This window comes from Pelodiscus sinensis, chromosome 1, assembly GCF_052426305.1.
Source record: "Pelodiscus sinensis isolate ZL-2025 chromosome 1, ASM5242630v1, whole genome shotgun sequence".
Lineage (NCBI taxonomy): Eukaryota > Metazoa > Chordata > Testudines > Trionychidae > Pelodiscus > Pelodiscus sinensis.
Window position 1 is genome coordinate 262,233,119 of NC_143052.1, and position 12,322 is coordinate 262,245,440.

Sequence of the window (12,322 nt, forward strand, 5' to 3'; positions counted from 1 at the left end):
TGGTTTGCAACTCTTTTACTGTTAATGTGAGTCTCATGGAGCTCCCCTCATCCCCATTCGCCATGTATCACAGTGTTTCTCCGTGGTCTGCAAAACCACTAACTGGCTACCCAGGTGTGTTTATTTACAAGCTCTGCGGCCATGGAGTCTTGCGGCTCCCATTGGTTCCAGTTCATCGTTTGCAGCCAAGGGGAGCTGTGGGAAGTGGCAGCCTGGCCCACACCACTTCCCAAGGCTCCCCTTGGCTGCAACCTGTGAACTGGAGCCAGTGGGAGCCGTGAGGCTCCATGGCCGCAGAGCAGGTAAATAAACACACCAGAGTGGGCAGTTAGCTGGTTTCTCAAAGTAGTTTCATGGACCATTTTAAAAAACACTGATCTATCAGACTGGAGGAGGAGGCAGTGAGTTGGTGTGATAGGGGTTTCCGCAGAGCAATGAAGGGGCTTCTGACTGGTGGGGAGGAGGTCTTGGTGCTTTAAAAGGAGTGGGACTGAAGCTCTGAACCTATCAGGTGCCTCTAGAAGGCTCATGGCTGCCCAGAGCTCTAGCCCCAGCAGGTGTACCCCAGTTCTTGAACTTCTGAAGATTGCCAGATGTGTGTCAGTGGGCCAGTAAGTTTGGTCACCCTTTTGCTATTTAATGTTAGCTCAGGGCCTAAAAGATTACATAGAAACTAAAAACACATTGGGTCTGCTCCTAGAGGCTTTAATTACCAATTAAACTACATTTTATAGTAAAAACACACCATATTCACTCATCAGCACAGGCCTACATTGATCATGAAACAGTTTTCCTTTATGAAAACAGTATGTCTAATCTCTATTATATCACATGTATGGACTTTTTCCCATTTGTATTAATCTTTCATCTTCTTAACCTGAAACAGTTGCTATGTTGTTCTGTGAAAGAAACCAGCTTGGCCAAAAATGTGATTTACTTCACATTTTATATAGTGGTGAGAAATGTATCTTTAGAAAACAAATAGATGAAACAGTGGTGAACTGATTCTATCCCAGTTATCCAAAATATGAATATAAAAATAAGCTCCTTCATGGTAATGTTACAATTATCATAATAGTTAGCCAAAGAAAATCTATCCTAAAACCACAATTATGTATGTATAACATTGCATCAATATGTTAAACAGTTGGCACAATAGTGAATATAGAAGATAAAGAAATGTTTTGACTTGCATTTATAAATAACTGTTATATATTATATTATCACAATCCATGTTTTGATTCTATCATTTATATTAAAAGAGTTCAACTTTTGCCTTTATTTTCCTCTTATAATGAATTTTCATGCACTTTTGAAAAAATATATTGCTATATGGCTCTTTCATTTCAGGAAACTCAACAGGCCTTGTCAAAAAGGGCAATAATTGGACAAAAAGGGCAAGTGACTGGAATGGCCCTATTAAAGCAATTCTCAGCTTAAAGAAAAGAGAATTAATATATTTTTCTGTTACACTTTTACTTCTTTGGTCAGCACTAACTCAGCAGATCATCATGCGAATGGTTTCACTGATTCCGCTAGTAAAACAAAGGTCATATTTTCATACAAATAAATTGTTGCACAACCACAAACACTTCCGTGATCAGTCATTCTATTTCCTCTTTCTACATATAATTTTCTTCAGAAAATTAATCATTGTAGCCTCTCCATGGGCAATCTCATTTCTATTAAGGCCTAAGTTATCAAATGACCCTCTTAGTTGTATTTCAGGATAGTTAATGAGTAAATTATCTTTTTTCTAAATTCATGCCTTTTTAAAGAATTCTTCTTCAACACTACTCTGCTGGAGGTTAATTGATTGTTTAATTTTCTTCTATAATGATGACTCTCATAATAGTTTTTTTCTGCTTGTAGGTGCTATAGAACACTAAAGAAGATTACACTAATTATTCTGATTTTAGCATATGGACTGTTAGAATGTTTCCTGGTCTCAAATATCAAATGTATGCAGAGAATATAGAGGCAGCAGATTTACTGGCATCAGAAATAGCAGCATCAGGAACTTTGACATAAAAAGACTCTTCAGGCATTTCTACCACCCATGTCTCATAAATTCAAGCTGTTCCTGTGCATTTACTCACTTGTGGATGCTGCCTCTTTGTGGCAGAATGCCATGTAAAATGTACCTGTCACATTAAGGACCAGATCCTGCATTCCTACTGAAACCACCCATAAGTCTAATCCACTTGCATTTTCGTTGCACAAGAAAAAAAAGTGCACACCTGAAGGACCACATACTGCCCCGATCACTGAGGCATTACTAAGAAAATATTCTTCCATGTCATTCTGAAAGCCAATGCACTTAATCATCTCATTTTCGTGGCCATTTAACACTAGTGTAACTGCAGTTTTTGATACTCCTGATTTACAGCAGTGTAAATGAGAAGAGAATCAGGACCACTGGCTTTTGAAATAGTTCAAAGGGAGGGTTTTTTTCAGTAAAGACTGCAGAAAGAGATTTCAAACAGCACTTACAACTCTCATTAACTTCAATGATACTATGCTGCAGATCAAGAACAATATATACCATAATGTCATGTGTTTGTTCTTTTTGCAATAAAACAAGCAGAATCTCTTGTTCACATTTAAAATTCACATTTCCAAACTGTCCAAACTTGTGTGCAGTCATGCATACTTGATTTTGTTTGTTTAGATAGAGGAGGGCAAGATGGAAGGGAAGTACATATCCCAATATATCATTCATCCTGAATTTCTGAACACCAGTTTAAAACAAAAATAAATATACACATTTTACATAAGTGGAAAAAAGCAGCACAGAACAGAGCCCTTTTGCAAAACAGATGTATTATCAACTCCTTGCCAAATTCCAAAATAATAACCTAAGAGACAAAGGTTAAAAAGAATGTGAAATATCACTTACCCTGATCCATATATAAAATGAAGTCTTTAGAAAAGAAACAAAAGTAAACATGAAACTATACTATTAAGCATGTTGATGATTCACATAGCAATATCCACTTCTGATCCATGTCAGGTACCTTGATAAATTACAATATATTGTGTTTTGACAATAACCTAGAGAACACATCAGATTATTAATTCCTTTCTATTCAGACTTGATTGCTACTAAAGGCAGTTTCACGTACCAAAGTATGAATTTGTTGAGATACTGTGAATTTCAGGTAATCATTACTTGATGTCCTTATATTTGAAATAGTTATCAAGTGTTTATTCAGAAATTATATATTTTTTTAAAAATTACATGTGCTGGGATACATATGAGACACCAGTTGTCCCATGTTACAGTGATGTCGTATGTATGGATATCCTTTTCATTGCCTGATGCCCAAAGGGGTAAAGACATTATATAGAGATTTGTACAGTCCATCATTTGGTCTTTCAAAGTGCCAGTATACATATGGATCTGTACAAGTGCAATTGCATTTTACGAAACAATCAGAAATTGGCTACAACAGTAGTCAAATCATTATATTTTGGTTGACTAATAAAAAAAACAATTTTTCTGCTAAAATCAACAATTTCCACATATCCCTCACCAGTTAATCCAACTAGTTGCTCTAGCAGGAGGGTCTTAATACAATATACTTTTATCCTATCCAGATTGCTTGTCTTGGATTGTCTTTTAAGATTTGGTCATGATTACTGTTAATTTTAGTGATTTTAAATGTCCTCCTGATGCCACTTCAGCTTTGGAAATAAAGCTCTGCATGTAGTACAACACTTCTGAGCAGACTGTGGGCCCCATCCTGAAAAACACCTACACATCCATGTAACTTTACTTATAAGAACAGTTGCACTGCCTATGGCCCCAACCTTCCAAACTTTTGGGCATGTGAATAACTTTACTTACTCATTGAAATATATGGAACCACACACTGGAGCAAAGGTATTCATTTGCCTAAGTGTTTTCAGGATGTGTGCCTATGTCAAGACTACTTTCATGAATAAAGTTACTAGGATAATGCAATTATTTTCAAGACTGGACCTTAAAATAATGAAGGAAAGAGAAATGCACATATAAAAATAGGTGCTACAATAAAATATTCTTATAGTTCATCAATAAGTTATTTTACTAATCAGTTATGGATTATATATCTCTGTACTCTTTAATGATTTGTCCACATCTCTGGTGATCTTTTTAAAGATCATAATATATATATATATATACACATGTGTATATTTACACATATATATATATATTTAATTCAAAAGTCCAGAAAGCATACAAACACATCCTTAAAAAATGAAACCTTGTATTAAATTGGGTGTGCAATCTCTCCTTAAAAGCCAGTTAGACTCACCCAGAGCTAAAAGGGGGAAACCTGTGATGCACTCTTCAACCAAAGAGAAAATAAAATTAAGCAATGCTTGTCCAACAAAAATGGAAGTGACTATGACTTTTGTACTTGTAACCTGCACAATCTGACCTTAGTAAACCCTCTTCCCACCTCCCCAGCACACACAGACACACAAACACACAAGAGCAAGTGTTGTGCCCCGTTTACACAATAGATTGTTTCCTACTTGTAAAAATAAAAATGAAACAGCACACCCTTTCAGTATCATTCCCCAGAAGCTGAAAATCCTGTGCCAAGGCACTTCACCCTACAACAAAATGAGTTAAAGGGGGGAGGAAGGGGCTCAGCATTTGTGTTTCTTTGTTTTTGTGTGTGGTTGTTGAATACAAATACTCTAGAGGAGGAGGAGGAGAAGGAGGAGGAGTTGATGTGATTGTTGGGGGCAGGGAGGGGATTCTCAGAACTGGCTGAATGTGGTCTGTTTTTCCAGCACTTCGAGGTAGTCCGGCTCTGCATTTAGTTTTGCTTTTAACTCCAGATACTCGTTCCTGTTGGGCTCTACATAGACAGTACTCGGGGGGCTGTAGAGTACCGTCTCCCGGAGCCTGCTGTCCCCCGCCCCCGGGTGCAAGTACTGATGAGGCCGCATAAGGTCATAGTTGGGGGAGTAGGTGTAGGCGGCGGGGAACTTGGGGTAATCGGGGAGGTTATTGCCCGGGGTGCCCACTCCCAACGTGGAGGAGGAATGTTTCTCGGGCTCCAAAATGCCCCTGTAAAAGCGATCGGCGTCTTGCACCGGGGAGAGCAGCTCCTCCCGGGGCTCGATGGTGCTGACGCTGTAAGAGGGGCTCCGCAGGGGCTCCTCCCCCGGGGGAGGCGGGGGCGGCGGCCCCTGCTGCAGGTGGTGGTTGCTGTAGGTGACCTTGAGCTCGTGCAGATCTTTGTAATCCTCGCCCGCGTTGCCCTCCCGGGAGCGGTAGATGGGGTTCTTGCACATGTGGCCCAGCGGGTGCGGGATGTACTCGTACACGTGCCCGGCCGGGGTCTTCACCTTGGGCAGGGCTGGGCCGCCGGCGCGGGGGTGGCGGGGCTGCGGTGGCGCCGGGTGGTGGTGGTGCCCGCCGCCGTAGACGCTGTACTGCATGTTGAAGGAGCTCACGTCGGAGTTGTTGGCGCTGGCGGGGTCGCCTTGGCCCTTCTTGCGGCGCTTCATCACCAGCACGAAGAGCCCCGCCGCCACGAACACCGACATGATGAACACCAGCAGCAGGCTGAGGATCAGCACCGACAGCGGCACCGAGGACAAGGGGGGGCCGCCCCCGCCGCCGCCCGAGGGCACCGCGCCCCCCGCCGCGCCCGTGCTGTTGAGCCTGACTGTGGAGGGGAACAGGGTGGTCCGGGCGGGCAGCTGGACGGAGGAGGGGGTGGGGGTGGAGACGATGATGTCGGAGTAGTCGGGGCACAGCAACTCGGAGCGGATGCTCCGCATGTCGCTCTGGGCGAACTTCTTGGGCGATTCGCAGATGACTTGGTCCACCAGCACGCCGGTGTTAAGCTGCTCTAGCCACAGCTTCATGCCCACCACGTCGCAGGTGCAATCCCAGGGGTTCTCGTGCAGGTCGATCTGCAGCAGGGATTTCAGCTGGTCCAGCACCCCGCTCACGGGCAGGTAGGAGAAGTGGTTGCTCCTCAGGCTCAGCCTGTAGAGCGTCAGGCCGGAAAAAATGCTGGCGGGCAAAGATCTCAGCAGGTTGTTGTTCAGAAACAAGAGCTGGAGGTTGGGGACAGACTCGAAGGTGCCAGCCTCGATGTCCCGGATGACGTTGTACTGCAAGAAGAGGTACTGCAGGTTCTGCAGCCCGTAGAACAGCTCCGGGCTCAGCCGCTCAATCCGGTTCCCATTCAGGTAGAGTCTCCTCAAATTAGATAGATCCCCAAAGGCCCGGTCCTGGATGACCGAGATGCGGTTGTTGCCCAGGTGCAGCAAATCCAGCCCGGTGGCGTCCAGAAAATCTGCTCTGCGCACCAGGGCGATGTAGTTCTCGGTCAGATACATCTTCTTGGGGTTGTAGGGTTTAGGCTGGAGCTCCGAGATACTTTCGATCTTCCTCTCCTGGCAGTTGACATTGAGACCCAGATCGGATATCTGCAGGTTGCAAGTGCAGGCGGTGGGACACTCCAAAGGCACCGGGGATTTGGTCTGGTAGGCGATGCTGGGGCCGTAGTTACTGTATCCCAGGTCTTTGGAGGGTAGGCGGGAGGTGGGACGCACCCTGGTCTTGTTGGGTTGACGGGTGCCCTTAGCGGGTTTCAAGGGGGATTTGTAAACAGCCGAGGAGGACGTGGCCACGGAGTTGACCGAAGCCGGGGTAGTGTGGAAATACCCTGTAGTGCTCAAAGGTGTCTGCGGTCGCATTTCATAATCCGAGATGAGTCTCCTAGGGCATAGCTCCTGCTTGGAGACCTCATCCAAGTCTCGGCCATGCAAGCGGAAAGGGGTTTCACAAACCACATCCCCCACCAGAGCCGAGTAGGAGATACTGTCTAGCCAATCCTTCAGAGCGATCAACTCGCAGGAGCAATTCCAGGGGTTCTCCTCCAGCTGCAGCTCCACCACTTTATCCATGTGTTGCAAAAGACCCAGGTAGGGCAGCAGCTTCAACCGGTTGCCCCTCAAGTCCAGGTGAGTTAAGGGTACAAAACGAAAAAGATTATTGGGCAAGCTAGAGAGGAGGTTATCGTTGAGGATGAGCACCTGCAGCAAATGTAGTTTGCTGAAAGCATTGGGTTCAATGGTGCTGATGTAATTGTAATCGACTTGTAGATACTCCAAACTCTCCAGACCAAGGAAAGTGTCATCTCTTAATAGTTCCAGCTTGTTATTGTTCAGGTGCAGCCTCCTTAAGCCTCGCAGACCGTGAAAGGCCCCAGTTTCGATATCTTGTATGTCATTGCTCCCTAGATGCAAAATCGAAGCCCCAGAGTAATTGACAAACTGGTTTGGGTAGAGCCTATTCAAAAGGTTCCCAGACAACAAGAGGTGATAGACAGGGAATCTTGGTGGGCTGATCTCGAAAAGGCTGATGATCCCTCGGTTTTCACAGCTCACCGTTAAGATGCCGTCCTTTTCCTCGCAAGGACACGCATTATCACAGATTTCCCCATAATACTCGATGCTTTCTGCCCACGACAGGACTAGCGATGTTAAAGCAACCGCTATCGTCTGCAGTATCCAGATATGCATTTTTTTGTTGGGGTCCTGTTCCAAAGTTACTGTAGGGCAGCATGCGTACATTTTATCTCCTGTAAGTACAAGAAGAGAAAACAACATAATAGAGTACAGGTTTTAAACTAACCGGACACAAAGTTTTCAATTATTTATTTTAGCGTGGGAGGCAAAGAAGGTTGCTCTAAAAATAAAATCTTGTCTTTTCTAATCGTAAGTGCTTTAAAATCTGAATAACACTGAGTCTATCTGAAAGGATGATGTGCAACTCCTAGTAGGTTAAACGTCTTTTGTGTTTTTAAAAGGTAAGGTCACACTGGGAACTATTCTGTTTCTACTCATATGTGCTACATTTCAGTGTTTCGTCGATTTTTTTTCATGACCAGCCCCATAAATATACATAAAATGGCTGTCAGTTCGGTTTCACGGTTCTAATTTAAAAGAAAAGAAGCACCATTTTACGAGGTTTCCCATCTCAGCCCTATTACCCACCCCTCTTTCTTCTTTTCAGAACCTCTTCAGCGAACAGCTCACTGTTAAGGTCTTTCCCCACTTTTACAAGGTGCTACCGAGATTATTTTTAACCACTGCTGGAACTGCCATTGTAGGAAGCCAAAGGGGAGGGGGACCGTGAGATATGTACATTAATTTAAAACAGAGAATCCTGGTGAATCCCAGAATTCACCTCTACCCTAATACGGTTTATGTCTCTATATACATATATATGATTATTTTTAAAAAACACTTAACTTTTGTAACGGACTTCTCCAGCAATGCAATGGAACACATCCACCGTGTAACTGAATGCACTTACTAGCTCGCTTTAGTAATAGTATTGAATGGTGGGATTTGCATCTTCATTCACATAAGTAATCTTACTCCGTTAATATTTATGAACACAGAGAGGGAGAGCGAAAGAGAGAGAGAAAGAGAGAGAGAGAAAGAGAGAGAGAGAGAGAGAGGTCTGAGCCACTCACCCAACATTTGTGAAAAAAAATATAAAATGTGAAGAGCATCTTCGCAGACTAAGCCATATCAGGCATACTGTTATTTCCAATGTTTTGTAAAACTAGTCTCATAGAAGCAGAAAGATTTAAATAGATCTCAAGCAAATGGAGATGCTGCTTATAAGCAACGATGGCTGTCAGTGCTCTTCATCCTTTAGGGGAGAAGACACCCGCGCTGATTGAAAGCCAACGGGGGGAAAAAATCTACCATTGACCTACGTCAGTGATTTAATACCCGAATTTCATCTAGCCGGAAACAAATCCGATTTTCTTTCTCTCTTGCAGTCTGTCTCCTTGCAGCTTTCTCCTACTTCACTAAAGATAATATTAAGAGCCGGAATATGTGTATATGTTGCTATTGGCGCTGCGGGGGAAGACTAAGAAGTCATTGGGACTTAAATACTGTGGTCGTGGAGCAGGACTGCATTTTCTACCGTCAACCTTCTCAGAGCCTCGGTCCTCACAGCAACACTCGCTTGGAGAAACGCACCCTAAAAATAAGTCTCCTCACTGCAAGAGATCTCTTGTGGCAGCGAGTTCAACGCTGGAAACCTAGCACTTGCAGCACAGGGAAGCCGCAGGGAATCGGGCGTCTCGACGACTATAAATATATTAAATATATGCATATAATTGTCACCCAATGTCTACCGGATCGAAAATGCCGAAGCCAAATGGCTTCACTGCATGAAAGCAGCGGAAATCTTTCTAGTTAGAGCATTTACCTTGCAAATTCTCTCAGCCCGATCGGATCCATTCATCCATTAACCGCCTGGGCTTGAAACCAAACCAAGCCAAACCGAAAAAAAAAAAAAAAGCCATCGCGAAACGTGCCGGGGCACTATCAAACTCCCGGCCGTTTTGCAACTTTAATTCAATTACGGTTAGTAAAGGAGATAAATACAGTCTCCCCTCCCCCTTTCCTCCTTCAGAAACCCCCCCACGGGGGTGGAGAGAAAGAAAATAAAGTTGACTCTGGGCTATACACGGCTGCGATCCTGCCTGGGAAGCCCGTCTGTGATGGCTGTGCGCCGCTCCTTGCCAGCTCTCGGTGGAGGGTCACAGTTGGCGCGGAGGGGGGAGGGGGTGTATTGCTTTCCCCCGAAGAGTTCAAACCCTAGCTCGCCGCACTGCACGGCCGGCTCTAGGCAGCTTTCAGTACCGCCGACAGCAGCAGCAGCCGCCGCCGGACATCGCCGCCTAACTGAACAGCACCCCGGGTTGGGAGAGATCCTGTTCCAGAGGGGGAAGGGGAGGAGTTGCTGGAGAGGAGGAGGAGGGGGGCGATTGGGAAGCCACAAAAAGACACCGGCAGGAAGGAAGGAAGGGGAGGGGGGGAGTCAACCCCGATACTTACTGAGCCTGAAATCTCCAGGGCCCAAGCATTGTGGCAACCCATACAGCTGTCTGTTTGGGGGGTGCGCTGCGTGCGAGCCGGCCGGGCGAAGGCGAGCGGCGGCGGCGGGGCTCGCAGACAGGAAGGGGGGAGAGGAAACGCACGCACACGGCGCCCCCCGCCCAGTGTGCGCCGAGCCCCCGCGGCACACACACATGGAGCGCGGCGGCGGCGGCGGCGGCGGCGGTGCCAAGGGCTGGCTCCCGAAGCTGCTCTCAGCGCTCGCCCCGCGACCAGCGAGTGGGGGGTGGGGGTGGCGAGAGGGAGGGGCGAGCAAGAGGGTGGGGGGGAGGCTGAGGGTGGAGAGTGGGGAGGGGGAAGGGAGGAGGGAGGCGGGCCGGCGGAGGGTCCAGAGCGCGGGGCGAGGGGAGGGGAGAGGCGGGCGAGGAGGGCTCAGGAAGGAGAGCGAGGGGGTGAGGGAAGGCAGGGAGCGTCGGTGCACAGGGAGCTAAGGGGAGGAGAAGGAGGATGCGCCGTGGCTGCCTCTCGCTGCGGGGCAGCCAGCTGGCGCACACACGCCCCCGCATGCCGATACAGCCAGCCCCCGGGCCGCGGCGCGCCTGCCCCTGCCCGCCGAGCGGGGCAACTTTCGCCCGGCTCTGCAGCAGCTTCCAGCTCAGCCCCGCCCCGCCCCAGCCGCGCGATTTGCTCCTCTGCCGGCCGGGTCCCCCCGCCGGCTCAGTCAGACCCAGACTGGCGTGGGGAGAGAGGGGGGGAAGGGGGCGGCGCTGCGTGCCAGGGTTTAATCTTCCCCTGCTTCTGGCGGCGCGCGCCGGGCATGGCAGCGCGCAGCGCGGGAGAGCTGGGAGCCCGGCTGCCGCCTCCTACTTCAGAGCCGCCGCCGCTTCTCTTGCTTGGGGGCTGGCAGCCTCCGCTGCTTCCCAGGCAGCGAGGTCGTTGGGGCCGCGGGAGCAGCTTTCCCTAGCCACCTTCCTTACAGCGAGGGGGCTTGTCACTCTCCCCGCTGTTCCCGCAGCCAAAGGCAGGTGGGGGTGTGGGCGCGCCGGTGCAGAGAACGGCGCTGGGGCTCTGGGCACTAGGCGCTGGGTGACTCTACTCCCTAAGCTCTTTCCATTGCAAGAGGCAGCCTGGAGCCGGGGCTCAGGCACTTGCTCACGGAAGCTGCCGGGTTAGCAAAGCTGCGGCAGACGTGGTGGAGCGGGAGAAGAACAGTGAGGCCCGGTGGCCAATAGATGGCAGTGCAGGGCGGCAAATCGGCTTTCTCCTGGAATGCCGCGGATGAAGCCAAAAAGCAGCTTCTAGATATTATTTCTGGAGATGGGAATCAGCCTCGCAGAATATGTCCCGAACACAGCACGAGCTTAAGACTTTGCGGCCGGCCCCAGACACTGACAGAGAGAGGGGAAGAGAGACCGTACCACCAGTGATTCAACAATTGGTCACTCGAAGACACAAACTACAAAGCGTTTTCTTGATTGCTTTCCTTTTATTGCCAATTGGGAGATTGGCAGTTCACGTGTAAACTCGTTTTAAATCGATAAAAAGAAGCTCCTTCAGTTTGCTTTCAAGCTGTCACTGTAGGTCATCTTTAAACTCTAGGTTCTTTGCAGTACACTTGGCATTCTGAATGATCTCAAAATAAATGGTAATATGTCTAATTAGACGCATGTGTATTTAAATTACACATGCACAACTGGTGTAAACATAAAATAAGTACATAATATGCAATTATACACATATACATAAAATATGCATAAAACGTCTACACAGAGGATATCCTGAAATAGCTATTCTGCATCCCTGTAATCCTGTTAAGGGTTTTTTTTTTAAATGGCACTTTATTTCAAATTTTGGCAATGTGTAGACAGCACCAAATCTAGAAATAAGCTATTCTGAAATAATGTCAATATAAGATACACAATTTGAGTAGCGCAATACACATTATACAATTATACACATAATGTGAGCCTAAATTCCATCTTTTAGGGAAACACTACATTCAGATTAAATTTCAGGTTTAACTGAAACATTAAATGCAACTTTATTTGATAAGTCAAGACTGATGATCAATAAACTTACGCACTTTTAAGTCTCTGTCCACTAGTAGTATATAAAACCATAGAATACTAGACTGGAAGGGACCTTGAGAGATCATCAAGTCCAATTCCCTGCACTCATGGCAGAACCAAGCACCATTTAGATAATCTCTGTCTAACCTGCTCTTAAACATCTCAAATGATGGAGATTCTACAGTCTCTCTGCACAATTTATTCCAGTGCTTAACCACCTTGGCAGTTAGGAAGTTTTTACCATAACCTGGGATGTATTTTAACATTTCAATCCCTTGAAAAGTTTCAAAGAAACACCTTTTACAAATCAACTTGTCCAAGACATGTATTCTCTTCTTTCCAGATGTGAAATTATCTTCTCTTCCCCC

General features: G+C 46.6%; 1 protein-coding gene across 2 annotated transcripts; it reads right to left on the reverse strand.

Moving 5' to 3' along the window:
* Positions 1 to 256: 256 nt before the first annotated feature.
* Positions 257 to 10,700, reverse strand: SLITRK5 (SLIT and NTRK like family member 5). 2 transcript variants are annotated; one of them, XM_075918829.2, is made up of 2 exons: positions 9,886 to 10,700; positions 257 to 7,601 (listed from the first exon to the last, which is right to left on the reverse strand). In XM_075918829.2, exons 1-2 carry the CDS (start codon positions 10,079 to 10,081, stop codon positions 4,756 to 4,758), a joined length of 3,042 nt encoding a protein of 1,013 aa, XP_075774944.1. In that variant the 5' UTR covers positions 10,082 to 10,700; the 3' UTR covers positions 257 to 4,755. The 2 variants fall into 2 exon arrangements, with proteins under 2 accessions (XP_075774944.1, XP_006122780.2); XM_006122718.5 differs by lacking the exon at positions 9,886 to 10,700 and adding an exon at positions 9,254 to 9,838.
* Between the last annotated feature and the right edge of the window lie 1,622 nt (positions 10,701 to 12,322).